The sequence below is a fragment of the Rhineura floridana genome, chromosome 4, assembly GCF_030035675.1.
Source record: "Rhineura floridana isolate rRhiFlo1 chromosome 4, rRhiFlo1.hap2, whole genome shotgun sequence".
In the NCBI taxonomy this organism is placed as follows: domain Eukaryota; kingdom Metazoa; phylum Chordata; class Lepidosauria; order Squamata; family Rhineuridae; genus Rhineura; species Rhineura floridana.
The window spans coordinates 128,385,720-128,404,399 of NC_084483.1; the positions used below are offsets into that span (position 1 = coordinate 128,385,720).

General features: G+C 43.0%; 1 protein-coding gene across 1 annotated transcript; it reads right to left on the reverse strand.

The window, feature by feature from the left end:
• Window positions 1–13,503: 13,503 nt before the first annotated feature.
• PRR18 (proline rich 18) lies at window positions 13,504–15,686 on the reverse strand. The gene has a single exon (XM_061624355.1). It carries the CDS (start codon window positions 15,369–15,371, stop codon window positions 14,589–14,591), a length of 783 nt encoding a protein of 260 aa, XP_061480339.1. The 5' UTR covers window positions 15,372–15,686; the 3' UTR covers window positions 13,504–14,588.
• Between the last annotated feature and the right edge of the window lie 2,994 nt (window positions 15,687–18,680).

Sequence of the window (18,680 nt, forward strand, 5' to 3'; positions counted from 1 at the left end):
TTATTATATTTGTAAGCTGTGCTGAGCTCTTGTTTTTAACAGCAGAAGGGCAGGATATAAATCCTCTTAATCAATCAATAAATGTTCCATAGTGTTGCAAACTAGAGTCTAGGCATTTAAGGCTGAAAATGTTGCTTTTTACAAAAAGATTTCTCACATCTTTCCCCAGTTTTTGGTGGTAATTCCTAGGCACAAAAACAAAACCACTGGACAATCCAAATATTAATATGCAAATAATTTGCAAATAATTTGCATAACATGCAAATTAGCCTGCCCGGATTTGTGGAACTGGAATATGGCAACCCTAAACATGTGTAACTACACTCTCAAGGAACGCAGTGCAGGACTGCAGGCCACAGAACTGGAAGGGAGTCTGTCTCAGTGCAAACCTTGAGGCAAAGAGATTCCTTCCTGCCTTTTGGTCAGAGGTTCTTCACATCACTTCAGCTGTATTCCACTGCCCACTCCTGGGCCTAGGATAGGTAATCTCTGCTACCTGTCATTCCTTATAGCAGTAGGGACTTTTTATTTATTTCGTTTAAAGTTATGAATGGGTTAGTGTACTAATGATTAATGCTACCATGCAGTAATTTTGTAACACCGTTCTTCTCTTTTCTCTCAATAAAAGAAAGCTTTGCTTTAGTCTGGTTTGGACCTGCATTGTTTTGGTTCTACACACACTAGGCACATTTCAGGGCAAAGCGCTTGGTTTATCCTTAGCAAAACATCCCCTCCTTTCAATGAGGTGTGTTTAATGGGACACGTGGGTGGCAGGTTCACACACTCAGGTTCCCAACAGAAATGTGTATTAACACCATGCTGGTTGGGGCTGATGAGAGTTAGTCCAATAATATTAGGAAGGCCACAGGTTACCCACGCCTGTTCTATGTAGTCACATGAAGGTATCCTAGTGACTGTGGTCCTATTTTCCTACAGCACAAGTATGAAAAATTAAGAACATGCCATATCGCTGTAAATATTAAAAAGGTAAGTGCAAGGGTTAGAATTTTCCATCTCTTTCAAGAGTAAGTACTATTGTGTTTTCCTCACTTGCTCTGTGAGCAGTGTAGGAGCAGCAAAAACCAGCTATGTTGATTAAAACTGAAGTAATTTGCATTTGTAAGCAGCCTGACAATATTTGCAGATGAGCATGAGCTAACTTTCCATTCTGTATGAAGAATTCTCGATAACTAAAGCTTTACAAACCCTTCAATCCACATTACTTAGTCAATAAACATATCGTATTTCCCATCTAGTGATGAGACCAACACCTGGTCTTATTAACACATAATACTAAGCCATGATTGAATTTGATCATCCAGACCAGCCCATTGCCTTAACCTTGATTTATTAACCATAAAAAACACTTGTAAGCCATAGTTTGTTGTTGGTTTATAAATCTTCATTTACATTAACCATCGTTTAGTGTTATGTGCAGACCTAGCCCTCACCAACTTTCTGAATTAACATATACTTTTGGTAGGTACCGCTATCTTCAGAGCCTAATCTACATACCCATTTGAAAATGATAAAAGGAAGGTGGCAGTTACCTACTAGTACAGCAAGCAGATACCCATCTCATTTGCATGTCATGATAAGCCAAACAGCTCTTGAGTAGTCCAGAACGAGTTAAACCATGACCATGTTTGGATGGCACTCGAAACGAAACCTTGAGTTAGTGTGACAAACCAAAAATTACAAATTCTTCTTGTATGGTACACCACATACCAGTGGGACTCTCAAGTCTACCCTGACGTAGGACAGGACAAAGCACAGGCCACTCCAAATCAAGTAGCTAGAAAGAAACAAAAGGTAGAAGAGAGTAAGTGTTGGAAGTGGGGCAAGAGCAACTCCAGTTTTGTTCTTTTGTTTAGGTTCCAGAAGGGAGATAGAGTTAGGGTCCTCCAGATGGCTAGGCTTGACTACCTTTACCTGTGATGCTGTGACTGACTTCCTTCTGTCATTAGACTGATATGCTTAGGGAAGCTTATCTGCCCCTCCTCCTCCTGCCCTTCCCTTTCTTTTCTCTTCTTTGACTGCCCAAGAGAGAGGAGACACCTTTGTCTCTGCTCCCTCCTGAGCCAAGGGGCCAACTCCCAAACCTGGGCATCGTGCCTCCAACTAAGTTAGAACTAGGTATGCCTTTCCTATCTACTATGTATTTCTATAAATAAAGTAGCTTTTCTTATATTACTAAATCTTAAGTCTCAGTGATCTAAATGCAGGGTAAAAGCCTGCCATTTAGGTAAACGCACACACTGGCACACATGTATCTCAGACCGTTGACAATCTCTGCTAATATATATATATATATATATATATATATATATATAAATTTATATAACAGTATAAATGGGAAAGATACTCCAGTGGTTGGGACCTGAAAGGTGTGTGCCATGTTTGTTTTCTTGCCTGAGAACAACATGGCATACACGTGCAACAAGTGCAAGCTCGTGACACTGTTGGAAGAAAAAGTGAGAGGTCTGGAACAGCGGGTGGCCACACTGAGGACTACAAGAGAAGATAAAGAGTTCTTAGACAGAATGCTGGAACAACAGCAGCAAAGAGGTGGAAGTGGAAAAGCAACAGCATGTGGTAGCAGAAGAGGAGACTGCTTTGGAGAGGAGCAACGAAGTGGAGGAAACTCCATGAGAAAGGGTGACAGGAGCAGAAGAGCTAGAAGACACCCTTCCCCAGTGGAACTATGGAACTGCTTTCAATCACTCGAGGATGAGACTGGAGGAAAGCCTGTGGTGGAAGAATTACAGGAGACCCCGTGTGACAATGAGCAAGAGGCTGAAGCTCAATCAAGCAGAGGTAATGAAACCACTCCCCACAACAAGAACTACTAGCAGGGGGAGACTCCCTACTGCATGGGATGGAAACCCAAGTATGCCGAGAAGATCCGTGGACTCGCCAGGTATGCTGTCTACCAGGACAGATTAGAGATGTGATGGAAGGGTTGCCATCACTCATCAAGCCCACCGACAGGTATTCCTTTCTCTTCATCCATGTGAGAACATATGATACTGCCAAACAGAGCTATGAAGAAATCACATCAGACTTTGAAGCTGCGGGAACGAAACTCAAGGACTTTGGGGCCTGATAGTTTTTTCATCCATACGTCCAGTACTTAGAAGAGGAGTAGAAAGGGAAAGAAAAGCACTCTGTGTGAATGAATAGCTATGAAGGTGGTGATGTGAGAGATTTGGATTCTGGGACCACGGGCTATGCTTCCTGGAAGATGGACTGCTGGCAAGTGATGGGTTGCATCTCACAAGGACTGGGAAGAATGTGTTTGGCCACAGCATGGAGAAGTTCATCAGGAGGGCTTTAAACGAAATCCTAAGGGGGAGGGAGACGTAAACTTGGTTGCAATGACTGATGAAGGCTTGTGCACAGTAATGGGAACAGAGAGATCGACTGTAATAGGGTCCAGTAACAGGCCTCAGAAAAATGTAGTAAGGAAGCCAAGCCATAAATCACATGGTCTTCAATGTCTGTATACTAATGTGCAGAGCATGGGAAACAAGCAGGACAACAAGTTTCTTAATACAGAAGGGTAATTATGACTTGATAGGTATAACAGTAAACCAGAACTGTCACTAGGGGCTAAAATGATGAAACTGAGGTTATCAAACTTTGGACACATAATGAGAAGACATTATTCACTAGAAAAGAAGGGAGTAGAAAAAGAGGAAGGCCAAACAAGAGATGGATTGATTCCATCAAGGAAGCCACAGACCTGAACTTACAAGATCTGAACAGGGTGGTTCATGACAGATGCTGTTTGAGGTCACTGATTCATAGGGTCACCATAAGTCGTAATCGATTTGAAGGCACATAACAACAACAACGGTATACCTGAAACGTGGCGAGATGACTCCCAAGACTGTAATACAGCAATTGAAGGATATAACTTATTCAAAAAGAACAGAAGGAATAAAAAGGGAGTTGGAGTCGTGCTATATGTTAAAAATATATATCCCTGCACAGAAATACAGGAAGATGAGCTTAGTAGCTCCACCGAGAGTATCTGGATTAAAATTAATGGGGTAAGTAATAAAAGCAATGTGGTGCTTGGAGTCTACTACCAACGACCCAATCAAGAAGACAATGAGAATGTAACTTTTGAAAAGCAAATTTCTAATGTTTCGAGGAGGCATGATGTAGTAGCAATGGCGGACTTCAATTATCCTGATATCTGTTGGGAGACATATTCTGCTAAACATGGCCCCTCCAAAAAATTTCTGACATGTGTTGGAGATAACTTTTTCCTACAGAAAGTGGAGGAAGCAACCAGAGGATCAGCTATCCTGGACTTGTTTCTAACCAACAGAGATGATCTGGTGGATGAAGTGGCAGTTACAGAAACTCCGGGGCAGAGTGACCACACCATACTTGAATTCTTGATTTTAACACAAGCAAAAGCTGAGAGTAGCCGTACGTGTACCCTGGACTTCAGGAAAGCTGATTTTAATAAACTCAGAACAATTGTAAGTATGGTTCCATGGCAAGCACCCTAATGAGAAAAGGGGTCCAAGATGGGTGGGAGTTTCTAAAAAAGGAAATTCTAAAAATGCAATGGCAAGCAATTCCAACAAGGAAAAAAGGGGGAAAACAGCAGAAGAAGCCAATGTGGCTTCACAAAAAGCTTAGAGATGTCCTGAAAACAAAAAAGGACACATACAGGAAGTGGAAAGAAGGCCAGGCCACAAAGGAAGAGTCCAGGCAGGTATCACGGAATTGCAGGAATTGTGTCAGGAAGGCTAAAGCTGAGAATGAGCTGAGGTTAGCGAGAGATGCTAACAGCAACAAAAAAGCTTTCTTCAGGTACGTCCATAGTAAAAGACAGAGAAAAGAAATGGTGGCACAGCTACTCAATGAGGATGGCAAAATGATAACAGATGACAAAGAAAAGCAGAAGAGCTGAATTCCTACTTTGACTCAGTCTTCTCCAAAAAAAGGGTCTATGACCCTCCTAGGAAACATGAAGTGGAAGGGGCAGGATTGGAGCTTGAGACTGATAGACAAATGGTCAAGGAATACCTAATCACTTTGAATGGGTTCAAATCGGCAGGGCCTGACAAAGTGCATCCTAGAGTATTGAAGGAACTGGCTGGAGAACCCTCAGAACCACTGTATATTATCTTTGCGAAATCATGGAGGACTGGTGAAGTGCCAGATAAGAACATAACATAAGAACATAAGAAGAGCCTGCTGGATCAGGCCAGTGGCCCATCTAGTCCAGCATCCTGTTCTCACAGTGGCCAACCAGGTGCCTGGGGGAGCCCGCAAGCAGGACCCGAGTGCAAGAACACTCTCCCCTCCTGAGGCTTCCAGCAACTGGTTTTCAGAAGCATGCTGCCTCTGACTAGGGTGGCAGAGCACAGCCATCATGGCTAGTAGCCATTGATAGCCCTGTCCTCCATGAATTTGTCTAATCTTCTTTTAAAGCCATCCAAGCTGGTGGCCATTACTGCGTCTTGTGGGAGCAAATTCCATAGTTTAACTATGCGCTGAGTAAAGAAGTACTTCCTTTTGTCTGTCCTGAATCTTCCAACATTCAGCTTCTTTGAATGTCCACGAGTTCTAGTATTATGAGAGAGGGAGAAGAACTTTTCTCTATCCACTTTCTCAATGCCATGCATAATTTTATACACTTCTATCATGTCCCCTCTGACCCGCCTTTTCTCTAAACTAAAAAGCCCCAAATGCTGCAACCTTTCCTCGTAAGGGAGTCGCTCCATCCCCTTGATCATTCTGGTTGCCCTCTTCTGAACCTTTTCCAACTCTATAATATCCTTTTTGAGATGAGGCGACCAGAACTGTACACAGTATTCCAAATGCGGCCGCACCATAGATTTATACAACGGCATTATGATATCGGCTGTTTTATTTTCAATACCTTTCCTAATTATCGCTAGCATGGAATTTGCCTTTTTCACAGCTGCCGCACACTGGGTCGACATTTTCATCATGCTGTCCACTACAACCCCGAGGTCTCTCTCCTGGTCGGTCACCGCCAGTTCAGACCCCATGAGCGTATATGTGAAATTCAGATTTTTTGCTCCAATATGCATAATTTTACACTTGTTTATATTGAATTGCATTTGCCATTTTTCCGCCCATTCACTCAGTTTGGAGAGGTCTTTTTGGAGCTCTTCGCAATCCCTTTTTGTTTTAACAACCCTGAACAATTTAGTGTCGTCAGCAAACTTGGCCACTTCACTGCTCACTCCTAATTCTAGGTCATTAATGAACAAGTTGAAAAGTACAGGTCCCAATACCGATCCTTGAGGGACTCCACTTTCTACAGCCCTCCATTGGGAGAACTGTCCGTTTATTCCTACTCTCTGCTTTCTGCTTCTTAACCAATTCCTTATCCACAAGAGGACCTCTCCTCTTATTCCATGACTGCTAAGCTTCCTCAGAAGCCTTTGGTGAGGTACCTTGTCAAACGCTTTTTGAAAGTCTAAGTACACTATGTCCACTGGATCACCTCTATCTATATGCTTGTTGACACTCTCAAAGAATTCTAATAGGTTACTGAGACAGGACTTTCCCTTGCAGAAGCCATGCTGGCTCTGCTTCAGCAAGGCTTGTTCTTCTATGTGCTTAGTTAATCTAGCTTTAATAATACTTTCTACCAGTTTTCCAGGGACAGAAGTTAAGCTAACTGGCCTGTAATTTCCGGGATCCCCTCTGGATCCCTTTTTGAAGATTGGCGTTACATTGGCCACTTTCCAGTCCTCAGACACGGAGGAGGACCCGAGGGACAAGTTACATATTTTAGTTAGCAGATCAGCAATTTCACCTTTGAGTTCTTTGAGAACTCTCGGGTGGATGCCATCCGGGCCCGGTGATTTGTCAGTTTTTATATTGTCCATTAAGCTTAGAACTTCCTCTCTCGTTACCACTATTTGTCTTAGTTCCTCAGAATCCCTTCCTGCAAATGTTAGTTCAGGTTCAGGGATCTGCCCTATATCTTCCACTGTGAAGACAGATGCAAAGAATTTATTTAGCTTCTCTGCAATCTCCTTATCGTTCTTTAGTACACCTTTGACTCCCTTATCATCCAAGGGTCCAATTGTCTCCCTAGATGGTCTCCTGCTTTGAATGTATTTATAGAATTTTTTGTTGTTGGTTTTTATGTTCTTAGCAATGTGCTCCTCAAATTCTTTTTTAGCATCCCTTATTGTCTTCTTGCATTTGTTTTGCCAGAGTTTGTGTTCTTTTTTATTTTCTTCATTCGGACAAGACTTCCATTTTCTGAAGGAAGACTTTTTGCCTCTAAGAGCTTCCTTGACTTTGCTCATTAACCATGCTGGCATCTTCTTGGCCCTGGCGGTACCTTTTCTGATCTGCGGTATGCACTCCAGTTGAGCTTCTAATATAGTGTTTTTAAACAACTTCCAAGCATTTTCGAGTGATGTGACCCTCTGGACTTTGTTTTTCAGCTTTCTTTTTACCAATCCCCTCATTTTTGTGAAGTTTCCTCTTTTGAAGTCAAATGTGACCGTGTTGGATTTTCTTGGCAATTGGCCAGTTACATGTATGTTTAATTTAATAGCACTGTGGTCACTGCTCCCAATCAGTTCAACATGACTGGATGACTGGAGAAGAGCTAATGTTGTCCCTATCTTCAAAAAGGAGGAACCGGGGAACTACAGACCAGTCAGCCTAACATCAATCCCTGGAAAAACTCTGGAGCAGATCATAAAGCAGTCAATCTGTAAGCACCTTGAAAAGAATGCAGTGATTACTAGGAGCCAACATGGATTTATGAAGAACAAATCCTGCCAAACGAATCTTATCTCAGTTTTTGATCAGGTAACCTCCCTTGTAGACTGTGGGAATGCTGTGGACATAATATATCTCGACTTCAGCAAAGCATTTGACAAAGTGCCCCATGATATTCTGATTAGCAAGCTAGCTAAATATGGGCTGGATGGAACAACTATCAGGTGGATCCACAGTTGGCTCCAGAATCGTACTCAAAGAGTGCTTATCAATGGTTCCTTCTCAAACTGGGTGGAAGTAACGAGTGGGGTACCACAGGGCTCGGTCCTGGCCCCAGTGCTCTTCAACTTTTTCATTAACGACTTGGGTGAGGAGGTACAGAGCATGCTTATCAAATTTGCAGATGATACAAAATTGGGGAGCACAGCTAATACCCTGGAAGACAGAAACAAAATTCAAAGGGACCTTGATAGGCTGGAGCATTGGGCTGAAAACAACAGAATGAAATTCAACAGGGATGAATGCAAAGTTCTTCACCTAGGGAAAATAAACCAAATGCACAGTCATAAGATGGGAGATACTTGGCTCAGCAATACGACATGTAAGATCTTGGAATTGTCGTTAATCACAACCTGAATATGAGCCAATAGTGCAATGTGGCTGTAAAAAAGGCAAATACTATATTAGGCTGCATTAACAGAAGTATAGTTTCCAAATCACATGAAGTACTACTCTATTCAGCACTGGTTAGGCCTCGTCTTAAGTACTGCATCCAGTTCTGGTCTCCGCACTTCAAGAAGGATGCAGACAAACTGGAACAGGTTCAGAGGAGGGCAACAAGGATGATCAGGAGACTGGAAACAAAGCTCTCTGAGGAGAGACTGAAAGAACTAGGCATGTTTAGCCTGGAGAAGACTGAGGGGAGGTATGATAGCACTCTTCAAGTACATGAAAGGTTGCCACACAGAGGAGGGCTGGGATCTCTTCTTGATCGTCCCAGAGCGCAGGACACAGAATAATGGGCTCAAGTTGCAGGAAGCCAGATTTTGACTGAACATCAAGAAAAACTTCCTAACTGTTATAGCCATACAACAATTGAACCAATTCCCTAGAGAGGTAGTGGGCTCTCCGACACTGGAGGCATTCAAGAGGCAGCTGGACAGCCATCTGTATTGAGCAGGGCGTTGGACTTGATGTCCTTATAGGCCCCTTCCAACCCTGCTATTCTATGATTCTATGACACGGCAGTAAAAAGCACCATGGAGGTAGAAAGTGGCAGCAAAAAGGACCATGGAGGAAGTCTGTCATGTTCATCCTAAACCATGGTTTGGTATAGCATGACATGTGAACCTGGCCACTGAGTTTTCTTTGGTCCCTCCTTTGAGTAGATTTAAAGTCAGTTGTATTTAATCCCTCAATATAACTTATATTTTAAAAAAATGATAAAGAAGTCCAGGAAATGGACAGATTTTTTCCTTTTCCTTCTCACACCACCCATATCCATGGATACATTTACATGTGTCTGTTGCTGCAGGGGAGACTGTGCTGGGCCATCGTCAAGGGGCCAGGTTTTCCACCTGCCCTACCTCACTCCCTGTGTAGGATACTCCCTAAAAGTTTTATCCTGCTTTCTGATGTTTTTGTGGGGACTACCCTTTGCCTACAGCGGGAACATGGATGTATTTGGATTTTAGCCTTTAAAAAAGTGTTTCTATTTTGTTGTCTTAAATTTTTGTAAGTTGCATTTTTTTAACTCGGATTTTATATTCATGTCTGAACTTTTGTGAGCTGCTTTGGGGGCCTTTTTGACCAAAAGGCAGTATAATAATCTGTTACAATAGCAATACACAAACACAGGTTCTCAATTATTATAGCTACAATCCTACGCATACTGACTTGGAAATAAGTCACTTGAATTCATTGGAACTTTCTTCAGAGTAAGCTTGTGTGTGTTTGGGTTGCTAAACACTAAACTTTTTTATGTGTGGAGAAAGTCTTAATGGAGTCTTGCCCATTAAAGTGAAAAAGTGACAGTGAATGCAAAATTTCCCCATTATGGACAAATATCCTCTCATGGAACCCAGTTCAAGCATGAGCAAGAATTCCTCTTTACTTGTAGCTGGATTGCTGCAATTAACATTTAGAAGGAAAATGATCTCATTTGTTGACAGCGCCCTTGTTGCTGTCTTTCTCAGTCACAGCATTTTACTTTGTAAAACTCCATTTCTAGCTGCTGCTAGCACGTTCCTCCTGCAAACATGTAATAGTTTAACTGTAAAAGCACAAGGAGTCCCACTGATGTCCACAACACAAGCTTACAAAGTATTTCAGATTCTGTGCTGCTTTTTCACACGTCTATGTACTCATTATAGAGCCATGCAAGTGGCAATGAGCCCCTCAAATTTTTTTTTAAAAAAACCCTTTTAATTCTGAATAAAATTAACTGATACCTATCAACTAGCACTCATCATCAAGCTGCCCTGCCTTGTATTTCAGCCAAGAAAGGGGAGCCTGTTGCCCTCTATGTTGTTGGACTCCAGATCCCATCAGCCCAACCAGCATGGTCAATGTTTGGGAATGAAAGGACTTGTAGTCTGGCAACATCTGGAAAGCCACAGGTTCTCCACCCATGAGTTACTTTTTTGAACTACAACTCCCATCAGCCCCAGCCAGCATGGCCACTGGATTGGGCTGATGGGAGTTGTAGTTCAAAAAAGTAACTTTTCCAAGCTCTGGATTTAAGCACCAACCTGGTAGGTATAAAATGACCACAAATTTAATGCAGGCAAATGACTGGGCTGACAGAGAAAGGATTTAGCTCTCTGTTCCTTTTCTGTGTCTCACATAAAAATGCAGTTCTCCATCGCTTTTGTGGCAAGCCCCAACAGGCTAACAAAAAAAATCCACAGGCTAGTTATGCTTGTGGGCTTAATTACAAGGATGAATTTCAGGGTGCTTCCCCCAAATAACTAAGTTAACTCCAAAAATATTTTAACTACACTTTTGTCATATAGATAGGAGGAACGATTTTGGTTGCCACAAGGACAGATAATCCCTTATTTGAATGCAAGTTTATCCTCATAATCTATTCTGTATTATCCCAGAAATGACTTCACAAACATTAACATGGAGATAAATCATACTCTATCTTATTACTCTGTATCAAGGCTGAGGATCCTGTGACTTTCTATTGTTGGACTACAACTGCCATCATCCCCAAACATTAGCCATGCTGTCTGGGCCTTCTGGGGTTTGGAATCCAACAACTTCTTGGAGTGCCACAAGTTCCCCATCTCTGCTTTAGAACAACATAATGAAAATCAAGTCCTATTCATTATTGACGTGTCATTTTTAAGAAAAACATGCCGTAGACTTTGCATGGGTCATATGAAAATCCTATCTGCAATGCCTCATTCACACATGCAAATCACCACTGGATGCTAGTCATCAAATGAAAAGCCAGCCCAGATACACAAGGTTACACAATAGGAGTGTTGCTAGGTATTTAAAGGACTCAGGCCACAAGCTCATGATACAAATACATGCTAATTAGCATATGCTAATTCATGTATATAGATGTCTCTAGACAAATAAAGATGGCAGGCAGCTGACGCCTTAAAAATGAAGTGGTTTTTTTTAGTTTAATGAAGGGAAAGGAGACCCAGAGTTTGTGCTCCTTGCCCTCCCAACATGCAACTCTAGAACTGTCTTGCTATAGTATATACAGGTTTGGACTGTGCTATCAATCTTCTGCATTTTAAAAAATCCTGTCGAAGAACCTCTGTATTACAAAGGTACTGGGCCAACCTTATCCCAAGACACCTGCCTAAAGCCTCCTATTTCATCAGGACCCAAACACAGCATCACCACCAGATATTCCTCAAATATGTTCCACTGTTGGTCTTCAGTAGGTGGGTCAGGACCCACTACTGTCACAACCAGAGGTAAGGGGGGGTTGCAACAGCAAAATTATCACCATACAAATATACGGCTGTGTGTTACTGTTTTTTTAAAGGCCCATAAATGTGGGTCTCAGCTAAAGCGGCCATGGACAATGGGCAGGGATGATGGGAATTGGAGTCTGATGACATCTAGAAGGCCACATGCCATCTACCCCTGTACCACATATAGCACAATATGCAAGAATGCATAGTGATGTAAGAAAAAAGTGGTATTAGGATTTCTCTGCATCACAGCTCCCTCTCCCATTTTCCCAGGACTTCAGAGCTCATTACAGGAGAAGAGGCTGAAAATCACCTGCAGCTCTACTTATTCTGGCTGGGTATTGACTATTGCGTACTGAACTAAGCTTCCTTTGATGAGGATTGGAACGTAATTCTCAAAAAGCTTTGATCATGTTGTGATCAACAGGATCACAATTATGGTCCTATTTAATGCATAGATACTAAATACTTTCAGGTACATGCAATGCACTATTTTGTTCTGGATTGCACAGCATTGTTAAAACCTTTCTGGAAATGCAAAGCCACATTATCATGTTCCATGCCATTCCTTCCCAAACTATGAGAAATATTGCCAAATAGATCCTCATTTTTATATCTTCTTTCCTTGGCTAGAGATAAAACTTATAACAAACTGATTCATGTGTGTCCTAAGCCATATGGGACCTACTGCCTCATTTGATACACACTACTCTGGTAATATCTGTTAGGAAGAACATTGTGAGTTGGATAATGCTGGCATGGGAATGGAGGAAAATCCGCATCAGTTGCTATTTCTATTACAAATTACTATAGCAGCCTGAGATTCTTCCACATTTAAGTGACTCCCATGCTGTTCAGATAATGTATGAAATGGCCCTTGATCAAGCAGTTCCATTGTTGCTGGCATCAATATTTTGGAGAAAATGCATTGAAAATTGCATTAAAACCCTTTCAATGAATGCATTCCTTGTATTTTAAAATTAGCATCAAACAAACACATACAACTAAAGTCACGAAAAGGTATTTAGTTAGAAGTTGAAACATGTCACTAGAGAACAACACGTTCTGGCCTCCCCCACCCTCAGAACACTGGTTGCTGCCCTTATTTGGGTAATCTTTATGCACCAGCTCCAGCTAAGGGACTCTGTTTATAAGCCTATGCTACTACTTTGCTCCATACGTAATGTTAATAATTAGAAAGAAAAGGTGTTTGCTGATCCTTTGGGATCAATTGATATCAGCAAGGCCAGCCCCCTTGCCAGTGAATGCACAGGGTCAAGGGTTCTTGCCTTCTTCCGTCCTCTGTATCAACATAGACTCCTAGTATGTCAAATGTTAGTTCAATATGCTACTATCAGTTCTCTTAAAAGACAGGCACACACAAAAAGTTTTATATACAAAAATAAGGAAGTGTTACTAAACGAGAGTTCCTCAAAAACCACTACCTGGCAGTGTCTTGCCCTTGCTGTTTATCTTGCCTTTCTGGTTCCTTCAGGTACAGTGATCTCAAAGACCCAGCTATCATTCCAGTGAGATACCATGCCAATCTGTTGGATGGTTTTATAGAACAGCCACGTGGTTAGCATAGTTGAAAATAACCCAGTAAAAGTTAAGCAATTTGAAGTTTTGTTGATTTCAATAAAAGATTTATGTATTTAAATCTCACCCACTGAAATAACAGGACCTAAAAATGCTTAACGTTGGCTGGATCATGCCCAGTTTTTTGACAACGGGATAGCCTTTATTTCCTCCCCTCCCCTTTAATAACTCTGGAATAGCAGAATAAATAGGCAATTGTATTATACCCAAACACCTGTTTCCTCACAAATTTTAACTGTTTATTCAAATAAATAGAAGTATTACAAATTTACAAAATCACTGTGTTATTCTTCATTTACAATGTACTCATATTTTTTTTTAAAAAAGCTTGTTAGTACACTTTGTGCCAAGTTCTGGTACTGCACAGTCTCTTTCTTTGTGCCACAGCACCTTATTGTGTAGTACAAAAGCACTTTTGTAAACTTTGCAATCTGAGGATCAGGAAAGAAAGATTGGAGAAACTGTTTCCTTACCATCTCATGGTCCTCAGACTGCAAATTAAGCCTTTGTAAAGGGTGACAAAACAGATTCAGCTGTCTCTGTGCACTCAGTTCCTTGCAAAGAGTACAAAAATAAAATAAACATTAAGCGCGTTGTTACGTTACCATAAGTTAAAACACAATGAGATGAGACAGTTCAATACTTGTATGTGGCCAGTCTCAGTAAAATCTATACACTGAGGGTGGAACTTCATTCCCCTTTCTGTCATAACTAGTAGGCCAACCAAGAATAATACAACAGGTTAATTCTTCCCAGCATCATCAGCAAAACTGACCTTTTTTATAGTATTTTGAGCCAAGACATTTTCTTTTGGCAACGCCCCAGAAATATGGCCCATTTAGAACGTGAAACTGATTCCCAACCCAGGGTCAGAGTACTCTTTAGGCAGGCTTATCTCATGTTCATGTCCATTGACTTTGGGGGGGGGAGTGTTGGTAAACACCTTTCCTTCGACATCCTATTAGCACAGATGAATTGTGCAGCTCAACTGTAGCAATCCATTAGAAAGATGTTTAGATGATGCGACTCTGGCAAGAGAGAGGGATGGCTGACTTTGGAGCAGATTATAATGGAACGTTTATATTAATTTTGAGAAAAGGCACACACACACAACACCCCTGCGCTGGTGGAAAAGCTTTCTGCCGACCTGGAAGAAATCCGCTCATAGACAACAACAGGTGATGTGGAAAGGCCTTCCGCGATGAACAAACTGCGATGCAAACCTGGGAAAAAACATGGAGGACCTGCGCCTGCCTCTTTGTAAAGGGCGTTTGCGAGCATAAGGAGGCACTCGCAAAGAGCTCACAGGGTGCTCAAGTGAGGCAGGGTGTCCAGTTTGTCGGTCCGGTCCCGGGCAGCGGCGTTCTCCACGCCTCGAAGCCATTCGGTGCACTTGCGCACCAGCCCTTCATCCGCCGTGCAGGCGCCAGGGCCACCGGCCACCCCTTCTACCTCCTCCTCGTATTCCACATCGTCGTAGCGGTGGTGTTCGTTCAGCAGCGACACCTGTAGGAGAGCGCGCAAGTCCCCGCCGGCGGCTGAGCCGCCCGCCAGGAGGCGTTTCGTGGCGTCGGGGGAGGCGGAGCAGGGCGTCCGCCCTCGGGGCTTCTGCTGGTGCTGCTTCTCCAGGCTCCGGCGCTGCAGCACTCGGATTGCCTCCGGGGGAAGGCTGAGCGAAAAGCGTAGCGCGGCCTCTCCACGTCCTGCTTGCGCCGCGCAAGGGCTCTCGCAGGAGCGTGTGCCCAAGCCCGGCGGCCCCAAGACTGAGCGGCCTCGGGCGAGAGATTGAGGAGCCCCCAAGACGGGAGCTACTGTTGCTGCTGCTTTGGGCGGCGTGGGATTCCTGCTAGCTTGGGCGGCTCTGTTACGCGGCAGCTGCTTTTGGAGAGAAGCGCTGGGCCAAGAACTCGAAAAGGCGCCGGAGTGCTCCGAAGGCGCACCGCGACCTTTTCGAGGAGGCTTGGCTGGAGCGAGGGGTGCCGCCGCCTTTTTGGGTGCCGCCACTGGCGGCGAAGGCTGTTGCTGATTCCTAAGCTGTAGTCGGGGGGCGGCAGCAGGTGGTGGCGCGATAGGAGGCAAGGACATGGCGCGGCCAGTAGAACCCCTTTTCCTCCTCCGTGTAGTTCAGCTCGACATCTTCTCCTCAGAGGCGGTCAGCCTCTCCCTCTGAATCGGGTTTTCCAGTCTTCCGTGAACGAATACGGCAGCGTTGCGCACCTCGTCCCTGGTACGGCGGATGAATGAGACACGCGGCGGCCGCTGCTGGCTGGAGTCAAGAGGAGGAGCCGAGAGGGCGGCAGGCGGGGTGGGGGGTGGAGAGTGGAGAGAGGCGTTGGGTAAGGCCGACCGGCGAGCTAGCCACCTTAGCTGCGGACTAAAACCCGCCCACTATCAGGTGGAAAGGGAAGGCCCCGGCCCTTTCTTCTTTTAGGGTCGAGTTAAATAACAAAAAATCCGTGTGGCGGATTTTGGGATTTGTAAGGCTGTAGACTTACTCGCTTTTCTTCATTTAATTTTTAAAAAAGCCTTTTCTGTCCCCCTTAAAACCCTCCTGATCTATTACACACAGTAAAACTTTGTCAGCCTGTGGCCTTGCTGAAGCATACGTTGGGTTGATTTGGCAGCCATAGGCAAACTACCTGTTCATGAAAGTACTGCAGGTAGCCGTAGCCACTATACTTGCTCCAAAATCCAGTTGGGCAGTTGGGAACAGGCATAGTTCTCCAGCACTCTCAATATGGGAAGATGTTAGACAGGATGATGCAAAAAAATAATAAAACATGTAAAAAATTGGTCAGGATGCTGTAGCCATACCGTCAGCTACTACAATGAAGATTGTAGCATGAGTCTCTGCTAGATGTTCATTACAAGGTTAAACACCTAGGGTTCTGGAGAAAGCAGCAGTAGGCTACTCCCTATCTTTGAGAACATAAAGCCTAGCTTCTAAGGCTGCTTTCATTCTATTTGTGTAGGCCTAGGAATTGGCAAAGCAGCACATCCACAGAGCACTGATTTACTATTATTATACACAGAAGAGCTGGCTCAAACTAAATGCGTTTTAAGTGCATGAATGGAACATTCATGCTCTTAAAAACACATTTAGTCTGAGTCAGCCCTTCTGTGTATGTTAGTATGTCAATGCTCTATGTGAGTGCATTGCTGGTGCCTAGAAGACAGTGTTTTTCTAGGCTTTGTAATAGTTTTAATAGCTTTTAAAGGGATTTTTAATGTCTCTTGCTGTAGTAAGTTGATGTTGGAAATTGCCACTTTATTACTGACAATACACTGCAATCTATCTTAATATTGAAATAAATCCTACATAGGACTTACCTCTTCTATTTTGCTGACTTTCAACACAAACATTTGTACCAATGTTGGTCTTTCCACACTTCTGTCCATCTATATCTTTCATCTACCAGCCTTGTTCCCCATTCACCATATACATCCTACCACTAACATATGCAGTCCTCTGTGATGAAAGCAAAATACAAAAAAGTAGGATGTTCAGCACATTCATAGCCTTCTGAACTACTGGGAAAGATTATGCATATTGCTGATCTGAGATAACATCAGGAGATCCATCTCCTCTAAAAGCAGCCCTGCAAAGGAGAAGGATTAAACCTACAAAATGCCTGGTGCATTTCCATCTCCCTAGTCGCAGAGGTAGAGAGTGTGAATGGAATTCTGATTTTATCATATTTAGTGTGTTTGGGTTGCTGTGTTTGTTAAAATATATTGTTTGCAGTGTTCATTATAATGGGGAAGCATATTTATTTGAATGTTCTCCTAACAGTTTGTCAGAAGAGATTGTGGTTTGTGGTTAGCAAGTTTCCAGAGCCACAATCAAGGCAACTCAGTGTTAAAAAGAGAAACTGATGCAAGAATGTTTTCTTAGGAGAAGTCATATATGCTGGAAATGTATTGTGTGAAGTGTTGATCGTTACTTCTTTTTGAAATGTTTTTTGATGTCTTGTTATGTACCTTAAATGTGTCAAAACAAGGTAAGAAGGGCATAAAAAACCCTTCCTTTTTATGTGGATGAACAAAAACAGTACTTAGACACATAGGCCAGATACCTGCCCCCAGGGGAGGATACCAGGGCAGGGATTGGCACAAGGGGGTCACAAGGCACAATGTATGTATGATGTATTAATCATTATAAAAAGCAATGTATTCCTGTTGATTGGCAGAGTGAAGTTCGAGAGAGCTTCCTCTCCCATTATGCATATTGGTATCTTTTGTTATTGATCAATAAACCTCTGTCTTTTGGAGCACAATCTTGGTCTGGAAAGTTTTTCCTTCAACAAGAGGCAGCATGGTGGAGTGGTTTGAGTGTTGGTCTATGACCTGGGAGACCAGGGTTCGAATCCCCACACAGCCATGAAGCTCACTGGGTGACCTTGGGCCAGTCACTTCCTCTCAGCCTCAGAGGAAGGCAATGGTAAAGCCCCTCTGAATACCACTTACCATGAAAACCCTATTCATAGGGTCACCAAAAGTCGAGATCGACTTGAAGGCAGGGCTGTGGAGTCAGTACATTAAACCTTCGACTCCGACTCCTATTTTTCTACTGTCTGACTTCGACTCCACGACTCTGACTCCAACTCCACAGCCCTGCTTGAAGGCAGTCCACTTCCAGTCGCAGAGGTGCAAATACACCTTTATGGTTTCCTCTTCCACGACCAATAGCAGACAATTTGCACTAGTGAATTGGTGGAAGGGGAAAGAATCTTCCCCCTAAATGCAACTGATCCAAAATGCCACCGCTAATGGCTGCTTTTAGAAAAAGGCAGACACCAGGAGATTTAATCACAAATTTCATACATCACACGTTGGTTGGTTCTTTGTGTTGCCCCCCCAATTTGCAGAGGAAGATGACCAACGCTGTCAGGGGCAGAAACAAGGAAAAGTTTGAATGCACAGAGATTGTAATTGATCACAATAGGCAAAAATATAGAGCATGTTTACTGCACACATGGTGCAAGGTAGCCGTCATTTTGGAAAGAGCTGCTTGTATCAAAGTGATGTGATGCTGTAAGATTGTCACTACATTAGATAATAGGATTCTAAATAAGCATTGAGAAGCTCACACAGTAACCATAGATTGGTTACTTCATTGGTAAATGAAATTTGTTCATTTATAGCAACTTGTTGGGTGATATCCAAGTCATACTCAGTACTCAGTTTGCTGTTATATCCAAATTGGCAAACTACTGTGCAAACAGGAAGTATGTAACTACACTTAATGTGAAGGGGGTGCGTGAGCTCAAGGCTCCATCATAAAATGCCATGCCATAATTTGGCATCACACGTGAACCAACCTGGTATTGCAGAGTGAAGTTATTCTACAAAACTGGTGTTATACTACATCCCTGATTCAAAAGAGTCTGCATA

Bases quoted from the DNA above. Each gene is read 5' to 3' on its own strand.
- PRR18 (XM_061624355.1), bottom strand. From the start codon at position 15,371: ATGTCCTTGCCTCCTATCGCGCCACCACCTGCTGCCGCCCCCCGACTA.